Genomic DNA, 13856 nt, shown 5'->3' on the forward strand with positions numbered 1-13856 from the left:
TGGCAATGTGACAATTAGGGCTTGAGTTTCTGCCACGAAGCCTTGATTATCTCACCTTCTGATGGCTTTGGTTGTCTTATCTATCAAAATAATGCTCCTGACCTCAAAAGAGTTGCTGTGAAGGTCAAAGAGAGATTTTATGTGAAACTACTCTGTAAACTGCAGACGGTGATTGCAGCCATGAAATTAAAAGATGCTTACTCCTTGGAAGAAAAGTTATGACCAACCTCGACAGCATATTAAAAAGCAGAGACATTACTTTGCCAACAAAGGTCCGTCTGGTCAAGGCTATGGTTTTTCCAGTAGTCATGTATGGAAGTGAGAGTTGGACCATAAAGAAAGCTGACTGCTGAAGAATTGATGCTTTTGAACTGTGGTGTTGGAGAAGACTCTTGAGAGTCCCTTGGACTGCAAGGAGATCCAACCAGTCCATCCTAAAGGAGAACAGTCCTGGGTGTTCATTGGAAGAACTGATGCTGAAGTTGAAACTCCAATCCTTTGGCCACCTGATGCGAAGAGCTGACTCATTTAAAAAGACCCTGATGCTGGGAAAGATTGAGGACAGGAGGAGAAGGGGATGACAGAGGATGAGACGGTTGGATGGCATCACTGACTCAATGGTCACGGGTTTGTGTGGACTCTGGGAGTTGGTGATGGACAGGGAGGGCCTGGCATGCTGTAGTCCATGGGGTCACAAAGAGTTGGACACGACTGAGCGACTGAACTGAACTGAACTCTGTCAACATCAAGACTGCATAAAAAATAATGAACGCCAAATAACCTAGCCTGTGGCTTGGTCGTTCAGCAGAGATTCTGCTTTGGGTCCAGCCCCACCAATTCAGAAGTGGGATCCTACTGTAAGCCAAAGTGTGACTGCAGGGAGAGGGGAAAGGCAGTCCTTTCTTTCTTTTTGATGCTCAGCTGGGGCTTTTTCTCAGGGGGTGCTGGCAAGGATCTCTAGAGAGATCAACTCAATAGCCTAGGGCAACTGGTGGTGGAGCCCGAAGTTCAACCAGATCAGCAAGAACCAGGAAGACATCGCCAAGTGTGATGACTTGCTCTCAACCTGTCCTGCAGAACAACGGACTTGAGTTTTGTAACAGCTCTCCCCAAAAGTCCCCAACACCTGGCTGCTGTCTGGGTGGGCTGACGCTGTATCCTGTCCATCACGAGCCACCAAGAGGTCCCCAGCAGACAGACCGCACTCCCGCAGGACTCTGCATTGACTCACATTGGCTCTTCTACGTTGGAAGAGCCCACAGTGGCTGTGCTTAGCTCGTATCATCTCCCTTGGGAAACATCCACTCAAGCAACAGGACCCCTCCTCTGAGATCTCACACAAATAACTCTCCCCAACCCCTCCCTGGTGGACTGCTGTGGTCTGTTTATAAGTCTTAGTTCTTATATCAGACTCTAAATCCCTCAGGATTTTACAGCCTCATCTCTGAAATTGCAGCAATCCATCGATATCAGCTGAAATAAATGGAAGTGATTAAAGTGACGTGCTTCTTTTTTTTTTTTAAAGGGAGAAAGAGATGCAGCATCTACAGTCTGAAATTTACATGAAACTGAGCCATAGACAAGGCTTGCATCAATCACTCTTTACTTGTTGGCTCTCAGGGATGACCACTTTTATCCAACCGTCTGTCCCAGACTTGGGGAAATGCCTCAGCTCACCACTTTGAAACCGTGGGCATGTAAAGTCTTTTACACATATGGAGGGGACTCGGGGTCTCTGGTGGCTCAGTGGTAAAGAATCTGCCTGTCAATGCAGGAGATGCAGGTTCCATCCCTGGGTGGGGACTATCCCCTGAAGGAGGAAATGGCAACCCACTCCAGTATTCTTGCCTGGAGAGTCCCATGGATAGAGCAGCCTGGCGGGCTACAGTCCATGGGGTCACAAAGAGTCAGACCCGATGGAGTGACTGAAAAACAACAAATAGGTCCTGGGGGGACGTGGCACCCTTGGTCACTTGCTGAGTCAATCCAGAGCTGCGTAATATCTGAACTAACTGGTCTTCCTTGCATCTTCTTAGACCTGCCGGGGATACTGAGGTTACTGATGTCCCCTGACGCTATCTACTGTCCAGCTCTCACACACTGTTTCAAGCTGGCTTCATAGTACAGTTGTCCCGTGAGGACTGTGGGCTTCTGGGACCCCCGTGGGTATTAAAATCTGAGGACACTCAAGTCTCATACACAGTGGCAGAGTAGAGCTGGCTCTCTGTCTCTGCAGGGTCCTCATCCCCAGATTCGCCCAACTGCAGCTGGCAGAACCAGCACATACACAGTGCCGACTGTATTTATATACAGGGATGAGTGTGTGTATTTGTGTGTATTTCACACAGGCAGTGAAGAAGCATGATATATGTGATGTGTGTGTGTGTGTGTCTGTGTGTGTGTATTTCACACAGGCAGTGAAGAAGCATGATATATGCATGTGCGCACACGTGTATATTTACGGGGATATACTTATGTGTTAGGATAACACATGATATGCTTATGTGTTAGGATCAAGATTTTAATCTTTCCACTGAAATCATCAGGAGAGAAAACTAAAACAAATAACAGAAAACGTCCTGACTCTCTGAGTGCTTCCTGATCTAGAACGATTAAACAGAAACGGACTCCCAGACTTGGAAACCAAACTTATGGTTACCAAAGAGGAAAAGGTGGGGGAGATAAACAGGAGTTTGGGACTAACATGTACACGCTACTCTATATAAAGTAGATAACTAACAAGGATGTTTAACAAGGATGTACAGCACAGGGAATTCTACTCAATACTCCGTAATGACCTACCTGGGGAAAGAATCGGAAAAAAGAGTGCATATATGTCTATGCATAATCCATTCACTTTGCTATGCAGCAGAAAGTAACACACCATTTTAAGTCAAGTATGTGAAAGTCGCTCAGTCGTGTCCGACCCTTTGCAACCCCATGGACTATACGGTCCATGGAATTCTCCAGGCCAGAATCCTGGAGTGGGTAGCCTTTCCCTTCTCCAGGGGATCTTCCCGACCCAGGGATCGAACCCAGGTCTCCCGCATTGCAGGCGGATTCTTTATGAGCTGAACCAAGCAGACTTCAAGTACACTGAGCTGCGTCAGGTATACTTCAGTCTACAATTAACATTAAATAAATAAAGGGGACAGCGGGGAAAAGTCTGAACTGAGGGTTGTGGAAGCTGGGTCATGTTTTTACTTCTACAGTCTATTATCTGTACGAGATTGAATGAATCATTCCGATAAGAATCAAGGTGTGTAACCTGCAGGAGGAAGGGGCTGAATTAGGGTAGAAGAGGCACCTGAAGGGAGGTGTCTGGGCTTCCTGGAGGCATTCATCTCTGTGAACGTGATGGATAGGGGAAGCTCTCAGAGAAGGGGAGGGAAGGGCAGAGGTGAAGCAGGCATGCCGTCTCAGGGAGAGCCCTGAGAAGCTTGGCCCCACGCAAGGCTGCAGAGCATAAACTGAACCAGAGCTGATCCCAGCAAGAGGGCTGGCCTCCTGGATCCCCCCTGCGGTGAGCCAATGACCATGATTTGCCCTCATCAAGGAAGGAGGATGCGAGACCCTGCTGGCAAGACGGTGCCCAGGGGCGAAAGGTCAGTCTCCAAGGGGGAGCAGCTGTAAGCTATTAGCAGCTGATCCAGGGGCTGGGGTGGGGGGCGGCAGAGCAGACCGGGGGCCAGAAGGTCACCAACAGCATCTTCTGAGATGGGATAGGCGGCTATGCCCCAGATCCATTGCTTCAGGGAAGCCAAAGGAAATTACACATTCTCCTTAGACGGATGGTGCAAAAAATAACTACAAGGTCGACGATATCCGTTTTATCAGTCTACTTTGGTAATGCCTCATTACCTCATGCTGATCTGAAGTTGGAAGGACTTACAGATATCTTTGATTAATGGGAAGAGCAAAAACTAGGTCACACTTAATAAATGCCATATGTTGACAGACAATCAGACTTTCAGAATATGGAGTCCAGGGTGAGTGCAAAAGAAATGTGGAAAGGTGGCTGACTTCAGAACTCTCAATTGGGGCTTGGCGCTCAGACAGTGTACCAACAGTGTTCGGAGTTATGGAATAATTTGACAAAGCATCCCAACGGTTCAGTTCAGTTCAGTCGATCAGTCATGTCCGACTCTTTGCAACCTCATGAACTGCAGCATGCCAGGCCTCCCTGTTCATCATCAATTCCCAGAGTTTACCCAAACCCATGTTCATTGAGTCGAGTCGGTGATACCATCCAACCATCTCATCCTCTGTCATCCCCTTCTCCTCCTGCCCCCAATCCCTCCCAGCATCAGGGTCTTTTCCAATGAGTCAGCTCTTCGCATCAGGTGGCCAAAGGGGTGGAGTTTCAGCTTCAGCATCAGTCCTTCCAATGAACACCCAGGACTGTTCTCCTTTAGGATGGACTGGTTGGATCTCCTTGCAGTCCAAGGGACTCTCAAGAGTCTTCTCCAACTCCACAGTTCAAAAGCATCAATTCTTTGGTGCTCACCTTTCTTTATAGTCCAACTCTCACATCCGTACATGACCACTGGAAAAACCATAGCCTTGACTAGACAGACCGGCATACACTATTTCCCCCAGTACTACCGTTCAGATACCAAACATCTGTCAATAATATGGATATGCTTCACCGATCATCTTCCCAACCCCAACCCTCAAAATTGTTTAAGAGTCAGATTTCTGGAAAGCAATGACCAAGTCACATGCAGTTCAGTTCAGTCACTCAGTCGTGTCCGACTCTTTGCGACCCCATGAATCGCAGCACTCCAGACCTCCCTGTCCATCACAAACTCCCGGAGTTCACCCAGACTCACGTCCATCGAGTCAGTGAGATGGCTGGATGGTGTCACATGTAGGGACTTCTGCATTTCTGAGTTAATACAAGCAGTGCCTGCAGAGAGTGTTATAAGTTTCTTTACCTAGCCTGAAAGTTGTATACCTATTCACTGAAACACACCAAGGGAGGTTATACAATGAAAACTGATGAGTCTATCTTTAAAAAATATAATAACCTCACATAATTTTTTTAGAACGGGAATGACTACACAAAGAACTGAAGTTTAGCTTTTAAATGGAAGTCTCTAAACACACATACGTGTATGTTTTTTATTAATATGGGTGAGTGAGTGAAAGTCGCTCGGTCGTGTCCAACTCTTTGCGACCCCATGGACTGCACAGTTCATGGAATTCCCCAGGCCAGAATACTGGAGTGGGTAGCCATTTCCTTCTCCAGGGGATCTTCCCAACCCAGGAATCAAACCCAGGTCTCCCACATTGCAGGTGGATTCTTTACCAGCTGAGCCACAAGGGATAATATACTGAAATGTATATAGATACATACTGCACACAATGTATAAAATATATAAACATATTTCTCCTCTAATGATACACAGCACAAAGAAATCAATAAGTCCACAAGTATTTTCCAATGTAGTTTTATAACGTTCTATAATAGTCACAATAAGATAGACTTTTAAATCATGTTCACTGAGGGATGGAATGGGGAGGGAGGAGGGACGGGGGTTCGGGATGGGGGACACATGTACACCCATGGCTGATTCATGTCAGTGTATGGCAAAAACCACTACAATATTGTAAAGTAATAAGCCTCCGATTAAAATAAATAAATCATGTTCAATGAGAAACAGTTTATTAGAAGCAAGAAAATTTGCCGTGTATAACCTAATGTTTGGGCTTCCCCAGTGGTAAACAATCTGCCTGCTAATGTGGGAGACCCAAGAGACGCAGGTTCGATCCTTGGGTCAGGGGGAGGAAACAGCAACCCACTCCAGTATTCTTGCCTGGGAAATCCCATGGACAGACAAGTCCAATGAGCTGCAGTCCACGGAGTTGCAAAACTGAGCGACCGAGCATGCATGCAAACAACCTAATAGTGTTTAGTTTTGGGTCAAAGTTAGAAATTCTTGGAGACACAACGAGAGATCCAGCAACCCAGACCAGGATATACGAAGGTGAAACTTGAGGATGGCCTTTCTTCCCAGAGACTTTCAGCACGTCACTTCGACCTCACTGCAGGCCCAGCAGACACACCAAGACTTGAGTATATTCACCACAAGATCGTTGCTTTAAAACTCTGCCAGCCTGGGGCTGATTCGTGGCTACCGAAGGCTTCCGAAGCGCTAATTATTTGCTTACTTTTTCTGAGAGCAGAGGCTAGTCCTCTATGCAGAATGAGCTAATCACCAGCTCTATTCTCTCTTCTGCCAAAACAAACAGCCTCCAATTACTGCTAGAAGAAAGCCTCTGATCTCTAATCAGTTACCTAAACCAGGCTCTCAGTGCTACTTGGAAGAGTGAATCATGTCCCATTAAGCAAGAATCTCTTCGCACTAATAAAATCCTAGAGCCCTAGGACCAAGGCCGCCAGCAACCTGCTACTTATCTTCCAAGACTCCATCCACTTCGCCCCATCAGGTCCCAAAATCTGGCCAAGAAATAAGGCTCACTCAGACTTTTTATTCCACTCGGGCTATTTTTCCTCAAGCCCTCGTCTACTGCGCCTACTTTGAGAATACCCAGGCACAGGAAGAGCAGGTTGCAGGTCTGCTAACATTCAGGGATAGGACTCCTCTCTGCGAGGATCTGAGGCTCAGCTCCATCACAGCCGTGATGCGCAGAACCTGGGGAGACAGGCGGGGTGGCCACCAGGAATGTCCCAGCACAAGCAAGGAACTCACTCAGGCAGGATACGTGAGATTCACCCAAAAAGACACAGAGCTTCTTTCAGGCTTAGTGTCCCTCTTGTTTAATCTTCTAGTGAAGGAAGCTCCCGTACTTAGGCTACCTGATGGGAAGAGCCGACTCACTGGAAAAGACCCTGATGCTGGGAAAGATTGAAGGCAGGAGGGGAAGGAGACCACAGAGGGTGAGATGGTTGGATGGCATCACCAACACAATGGACATGAGTTTGAGTAAACTCCGGGAGTTCATGATGGACACGGAGGCCTGGCGTGCTGCGGTTCATGGGGTCTCAAAGAGTCGGACACGACTGAGCAACTGAACAGAATGGAGAAAATAAGTGCAGGGCCAGGTTACTCCCAAGTGAACACGTCAGTTATCAGATCTCTGAACACTAAGGACAACCTATGAATAAATCCCCAGGACAAGCGGGCGTAACCGCTTCCAGGGGTTGAACAATCCAAACCAGGGCCGGCCCCAGGGACACAGATCCGTGCATGTGGTTCAAGCTCAGAAAGAGCCCTGCAGCTTGGGGGTGACCGCGCCAAGACCACCTATTGGAATTCTCAGTGATCTCGTCTCTGAGTCTGCATTTTTCAATGTGGAATCTGCTGGGATGCTGAAGCATGTTCTGGAGATCTCTGCAGGCATGATGCCTCTCACCTCCCTCTCCTCTCCAGCAAAGGTTCTGAGCTGCCTAACACTCTGGGGCCCCCCGGAGCCCCAGTCCTCCCCAACCTCTCCCTGCCAACGCCCCCCCCATCAAAGTACTGTCACACTCTGCCCCCTGCAGCAACCTGAGAGTGGGCACAAGGAATGCTGGGGGGCGCGTGCATGCTTTGACGCGCCCACAGTTTAGTGGTGGCCATGCCCGTCCCACGCTGGGAGCTGCAAGCTGTGTTTGTGGACGACCAGCCACAGGCCACAACGCCACAGGAATGAGCCTGTTACCCATTCCTGGTGCAGGCAGCTAACTGCCTCTGCTAAGGCAGTCTGAGCACCCTTGTGGGGGGGGGGGGGCTGCCCATCCACTATAGGTTGAGCAGGAGGAAGGGGAGACCTCTAGTTCAACTTCCTGAAGTCGCTCAGTCATGGGCAACTCTTTGCAATCCCATGGACTGTAGATTACCAGGCTCCTCTGTCCATGGGCCTCTCCAGGCAAGAGTACTGGAGTGGGTTGCCATTTCCTTCTCCAGGGGAACTTCCCAGCCTGGGGATCGAACCTGGGTCTCCCACATGGCAGGCAGACGGTTTACCCACTGAGCCACCAGGGAAGCCTAACTTCCCGAAAGTGAAAGGGAAAGTGGCTTAGTCGTGTCCAGCTCTTTGCGACCCCATGGACTATACAGTCCATGAAATTCTCCAGGCCTGAATACTGGAGTGGGTAGCCTTCCCCTTCTCCAGGGGCTCTTCCCAACCCAGGAATCGAACCCAGGTCTCCCGCATTGCAGGTCGATTCTTTACCAGCTGAGCTATGATCTAGCTAAAACAAGGTCCCATGCGTTGGCCCAGCAGCTGGCAGGAAAGGACACCAGGCGAGCGTCATGCCTGAGCAAGTGTGCGTGCTCATCAGATCCTGGGTATCCATGATGGTCTACACACATCCTGCGACATTCCCCTGTGGGGCATCCATTGTGTACACCCCCACACAGGGCACTTTGGGAGGTGGGCTTCCCTGGTGACTCAGACGGTAAAGAATCTGCCTGCATGTGGGAGACCCAGATTTGATCCCTGGGTCAGGAAGATCCCCTGGAGAAGGGCATGGCAACCCACGCCAGTATTCTTGCCTGGAGAATCCCATGGACAGAGGAGCCTGGCAGGGCTACAGTCCATGGGGTCGCAAAGAGTCGGACACGACTGAGCGACTAACACTACCTCTGCCACCTTTCTGAGTCTGGCCCCAGCTTGGCCCTCGAGGGATGAGCCAGAAAATCCAAATTGTGTACTGCTGGTAATTCCAAGTGAAACGTCTGATGTTTGGGTATAACACAAGCACTGCACAAGAGAAAGATGAACAGTGAAATCCACGCGAATGACTTCATCTTTAAATTATTCTTTATCGAGAAGAGTACTGGAGAGCAAATTTAAAACACCACGGAGAAGCCAAGAGAGAAGGGTCACAGCAGAAAAAACGGGTTTGATAGTTTAGTTCCTTCCACAACACTTCTTACTCTTTAACCACGGACAGCACGTTTCTATGTGGCCCCGTGGCCAGAAAAAAAGGCAGCTGGTTCTGAAGTAAATCAACCTACTAACCTTGGAAGAAAAGCTGTGACCAATCTAGACGGCATATTAGAAAGCAGTCATTGCTCTGCCGACAAAGGTCTGTCTAGTCAAAGCTATGGTTTTTCCAGTAGTCATGTATGGATGTGAGAGTTGGACTCTAAAGAAAGCCGAGGGCCGAAGAATTGATGCTTTTGAATGTTTTTGTTGGAGAAGACTCTTTAGAGTCCCTTGGACTGCAAGGAAATCCAACCAGTCCATCCTAAAGGAAATCAGTCCTGAATACTCATTGGAAGGACTGATGCTGAAGCTCCAATCCTTTAGCCACCTGATGCAAAGAACTGACTCATTTGAAAAGACCCTGATGTTGGGACAGATTGAAGGCGGGAGGAGAACGGGACGACAGAGGATGAGATGGTTGGATGACATCACTGACTCGATGGACGTGAGTTTGAGCAAGCTCCGGGAGTTGGTGATGGACAGGGAGGCCTGGCGTGCTGCAGTCCATGGGGTCGCAAAGAGTCGGACACGACTGAGCAACTGAACTGAACTCAACTGAGAGTCCACACGCTTGTCTGGCCTCAAGGCTGCAGGCGAACCTTCCTCCACCCTTACAAGCAGGTCAGGAACCACGCAAGAGAAACTGGGAACCACCACCTGCACCAGAGACAGCCTTCCGCTCGGGCTTATTTGCACAAGTGTGGGTGGCTGGGGTATCCCTGATAAAAGGCACTGTTCCAAGCCCTTTCTCCAGCCCAGCCCTTCCCACCAATTCACAAATCCCACCTGCAGTTGCCCCCTGCCTGATACCTCAGCATCCTTCCAATTATTTAAAGAGGGGAGGGACGGGGAAGCTTGAGGTTTTATAAGGAGCGTGCGCCTCTGTCTTTTCAAATCTTAAGAAAGCTTAATCCCTGCAATTTAGATAAATCAGATAGGCATTACCAGGGTAGGGTTAAACCTCCAAGAATGGCTTTGCCATTGATTGCAGAAACAGCAGTTATTAAGTCCTAACTGAGTAATTTGCAGCTTAGTTCACCCCCCACCCCAGCTAATTAAAATGTAATCAGGATTGTCTGGCAATGTGTATTCTGTCAGCAGTTTTTTCTTCCGAAGAGAAATCATGCCAAGAGACCACAAGAAAAGCCTTTCACGGGAATTGGCTTGATCTGCACTGTTTCTTTAGGCGCTGAAACTGTAAAACAAATAAATTACAGCGACTGACAGTTCAATTTAAAGAAGTAAGGAAGGGAAGAAGAAAAAGAAAAGACAGTCTTTCTCCCTGGGAACAGGATGCTGTTTTATGTCGTTGTTTGAACAATAGGGTGGCATTGCCTCAGAAGAGCGACCGCAGGGCAGGGCAGGGGGGCAAGAATCCAGGTGGCTGGGAGGGACCCTCTCCAGGGTGTCCGCGGAATTTCAGCGCAGGAGACCACACCCCCGGGTCCCTTCCCTGAAGACCAAATGGGATCGCGGAGTTTTCTCAAACCTACGGATGCCCCTTCTCTGCGAACACGCAGAACCGAGCGTACTCGGGCGCGTGCAGACTTGGCCAGCGGGTTCACTCTCTGCACATCCCAACTTTTAGCTCTTCGTGGGCCATTCTGGCCAAGGTTTCATTAGCTCTCTCACGCCAGAATGAACGGGGCTTAAAGGCTTCGGAGATTCGTCCCAGACTCCACGGTCACTACGATGGCTCCCATCGCAGCTTAGTGCCCGCGGACCCCTGGAAGGCCCCTTTGACCCCGCGCAAGCGCGAGAAGTGCCTCGTTTATTTCAGAGGGACTCCGCTTAGAAACCCACCGAGGAGCCGCGCGGCCCCTTTCTGGGAGCCGCAGTTTTCCCTGCGGCCAGAAGTTGGGATCTTATAACAGGTGAACGCCTACAAGGCTAGAGAGGAGACGGCGAGGGCGAGAAGCTAGCACACGAGAGAAATTAGGTTATACGCGTGAATGATTGCAGAGTGAGCGCGCTCCGATCAGCTGGGGACCGCGGCTGCGAGACGCGCCTGGGGCCGGCTCGGGAGCGGTTCCCGCGCGCCCATCGGCACCCAGGGTCCCTGAGTCACTCCCCGCTGTGGTTCCCCCCAGCATCCCAACCATCTACTGGCATCAAGCTTCCTGTCCCCTGAACCTTCTACACACGCACACGCGCCCCTATACCCCGAAGCCGGCAAAATCTACGAGGATTGGAAGAGATACTGGCTCCGGGAGTCCTCTCGGAACATCCGAACTTGACGCCTCCAAGTCCCTTATCCGTTGCCATCTCATCCCTTAGTCTCCACGCCACTCGCTGGCGACACCAAGAAGCTCTGAGGCTCCGAACTGGGGAGGCACAGTCACCGGCAGTAACCAGCACCCCACCCCACCCCGCGCAACACAAACTCGCTGAAAGATACGACCCCTGGCCGAGGCTCCAAGGGTGGACCGCGAGCTCTCGGCCCGCCGAGTGCGAAAGCAAAGCTCAACAGAGACAAAAAAGTCTTGGCCGGCGGGCACCTGCGGCGTCGGGGCTGGTCGCGCGGGGTCCTCGGGCGCAGCGGAGCGCGGGCCTCGCTCGCTCTGCCCGCGACGCGGAGGGCCGGGAGCGCCCGGGGACTTTGAGGGGAGACTGGCCAGAGGCCCGCAGTCCCGCGGCGGAGGTCCCGGGGCAACTCACAAGCCCACAGCCCACCCCACTCCATCCTTGGAAGCCACAAAACCGCTCTCCCTTCCCAAGGGAAACCGCCTTTTGGTTTTCCCCGGGGAAGAAGGGAGTTAGGTCGGGAGCCGACTAGGAGCTGCAAAGGGGGGATCGCCCACCGCCCCCCCTCCCCTAAGGTACAACCCACCCCGCGCGTAAAGCCGGACCCCGGCCGGCTGCCGCTGAGCGAGAAGTTTGAGCGGCGAGGCTGGAAGGCGCGCGCCCCGCAGCGCCAGGGGAGGACCCGGGCGCGCGGCTGTGCGTACCTGGAAGTGCTGGAAGAAGGCGGAGATGCGCGTGATCTGCAGGCTGAGGCACCTGGAGGCGCAGCGGGCGCGCTGTACGCTCCCTGCCGCCAGCGACTCATCCAAGCGCCGGGCAGCGGCCGCGCCGGAGCCGGCAGCCAGGCAGCCCGCGGAGGCCGCCAGCCAGAGGCAGAGGGTCAGGGCCGCGCCGGGCGCCCCGGCCGCCATGGCTGCGGGTCGGAGGGCGCGCGGGCGCCGGGCGCTGGCCGACGCTGCCAGCTCCGCACCGCCGCCGGGGACCGCGCGGCCGCCGCAACTCCGCTGGCAAAGTTCAATCAGGCCACTCCCGCCCGGCGCCCTCCCCAGGCCCCGCCTCCGGGGGGGCGGAGCGAGGGTGACAGACGGCCGCGCCATTGGCTGAGAGGAAAGTGAGTGACAAGGATGGGCGGGGCGGGCGGAGGGCAGTGGGCAGGTCCAAGCTAGCCAGACGCGCGCCCGCCCGCCGAGCGCGCCCGCCTGCCGAGCGCCCCCCGTGCGCCCCTCTCCTGGGAGTCCGCTTCCGCGCACTCCGCCTACGCTCCCTCCTGCCCCTCAGCACCCCCTCGCCAGTCGGGCCTCAACAGCAGGCCCCGGGCCTGGGTGTCAAGTGCTGGCCTGGGCATCAGGGCCTGGAACCCCACCTGGACGTGAGAACAGGTTAAGGATAGACGGAAGCGCCCCCCGAACTTGTGGGCTTCCATCCCTGCTTCCGACTCCAGTGGTCCCAGGTCCTACTCATATGCTTTGGAGTATTTGGATTTCCCTTTTCCGAAGAGCGGAAAGGAGCGAATGGACAGAACTGCGCTGGGCGCAATAAGAGGAGACAGGCAGGGACTTTGACCCCCCCCCTTCCCCCAAATCCCTCCACCCCCTCCCCCGTTCCTTCTTTCCTCATCCTTTGCCCTCTTCCTTCCTGCTTGCTTCCTTTCCTTCCTTCCCTCTCTTCTTCAACTGCGTCCACTGAGACCTTTCACTAGTCTTTTGCTTCCCTCTTAACGAGCATGTATCACCTAGAAATCCATTAAGGCAGGTCGCTAGGAACATTCATGGAGGAGAAGGGGACGACAGAGGAGGTGATTGGATGGCGTCATTGACTCAATGCACATGAGTTTGAGCAAGCTTCAGGAGTTGGTGATGGATAGGGAAGCCTGGCACGGTACAGTCTATGAGGTTGCCAAGAGTGGGACACGACTGAGCTACTGAACTGATGACATGGCCGCACATACCTCGTCTCCGCAGGTGTAAGGCCTTACCTGGCCAGCACGAGGGACCTATTCAAGTTGGCAATCTTTCCTGAACCCTGCTCATCTTTGCCCCCAGTCTTTTGATTTGGCCCTTTGAACAGCAAGACAGCCACTGGCCTGGAGAATCCCCAGGGACAGAGGAACCTGGTGGGCTACAGTCCGTGGGGTCGAAAAGAGTCGGACACGAATGAGCGACCAGGCACAGCACACCGCACCTCTTGTGATCTTTTCCCACGCTCTCTCACCACCCACGCTCTCTATCCCGATGTGGACACTGCATCATCTGGACTACACCCCTTCCCTCTGACAAAGCTCTGTACTTCCCGGAGCTCCACGGGGAAGGGACAGTGCTCCAGCCCTCTGCAGGTAGGAGACCCCACAGACAGCTGGGGTCTGAGGAAGGCTGTGCTCCACACCTGGGACATTTATGTAACAGTCGAATCCAGAAGACCCAAGGACACTAGCTGGGAGGCAGGGCAATGGGACTGACACTCCTGTGCACTGACACGAGCTGGTACTCATGCACGAATGCACGCACATATTCTAAAGGAGGGGCCTGAGCACACCACCAAATGCAGCGGCAGTTCTGTCTAGACGCACGCAACCTGCTCAAAGACAGAGCGCAAAGCTGGAGTCCCCTTCCCATGGAGCCCACGGCTTGCTCCAATTTCCAGTTCTCTCTTCCTAAAATTCCCCACAGTTTCCA

At 52.3% G+C, this 13856-nt stretch overlaps 1 protein-coding gene across 2 annotated transcripts in view; it reads right to left on the reverse strand.

Annotated features, from left to right (window-relative positions):
• Positions 1-12203, reverse strand: part of ANOS1 (anosmin 1) — a 209473-nt gene extending 197270 nt beyond the window's left edge. For both annotated transcript variants that reach the window (XR_015158983.1, XM_086387829.1), the window contains exon 1: positions 11889-12203. Coding sequence is in view for 1 of the 2 variants with exons in the window: in XM_086387829.1 (XP_086243955.1) it covers positions 11889-12095 (207 nt within the window). In the remaining variant the exon portion in view is untranslated. The remainder of the gene's footprint in view (positions 1-11888) is intronic.
• Between the last annotated feature and the right edge of the window lie 1653 nt (positions 12204-13856).

Source organism: Bos grunniens, chromosome X (genome assembly GCF_055505025.1).
Source record: "Bos grunniens cultivar Pamir isolate PY7600 chromosome X, Bosgru_T2T1.0, whole genome shotgun sequence".
Lineage (NCBI taxonomy): Eukaryota > Metazoa > Chordata > Mammalia > Artiodactyla > Bovidae > Bos > Bos grunniens.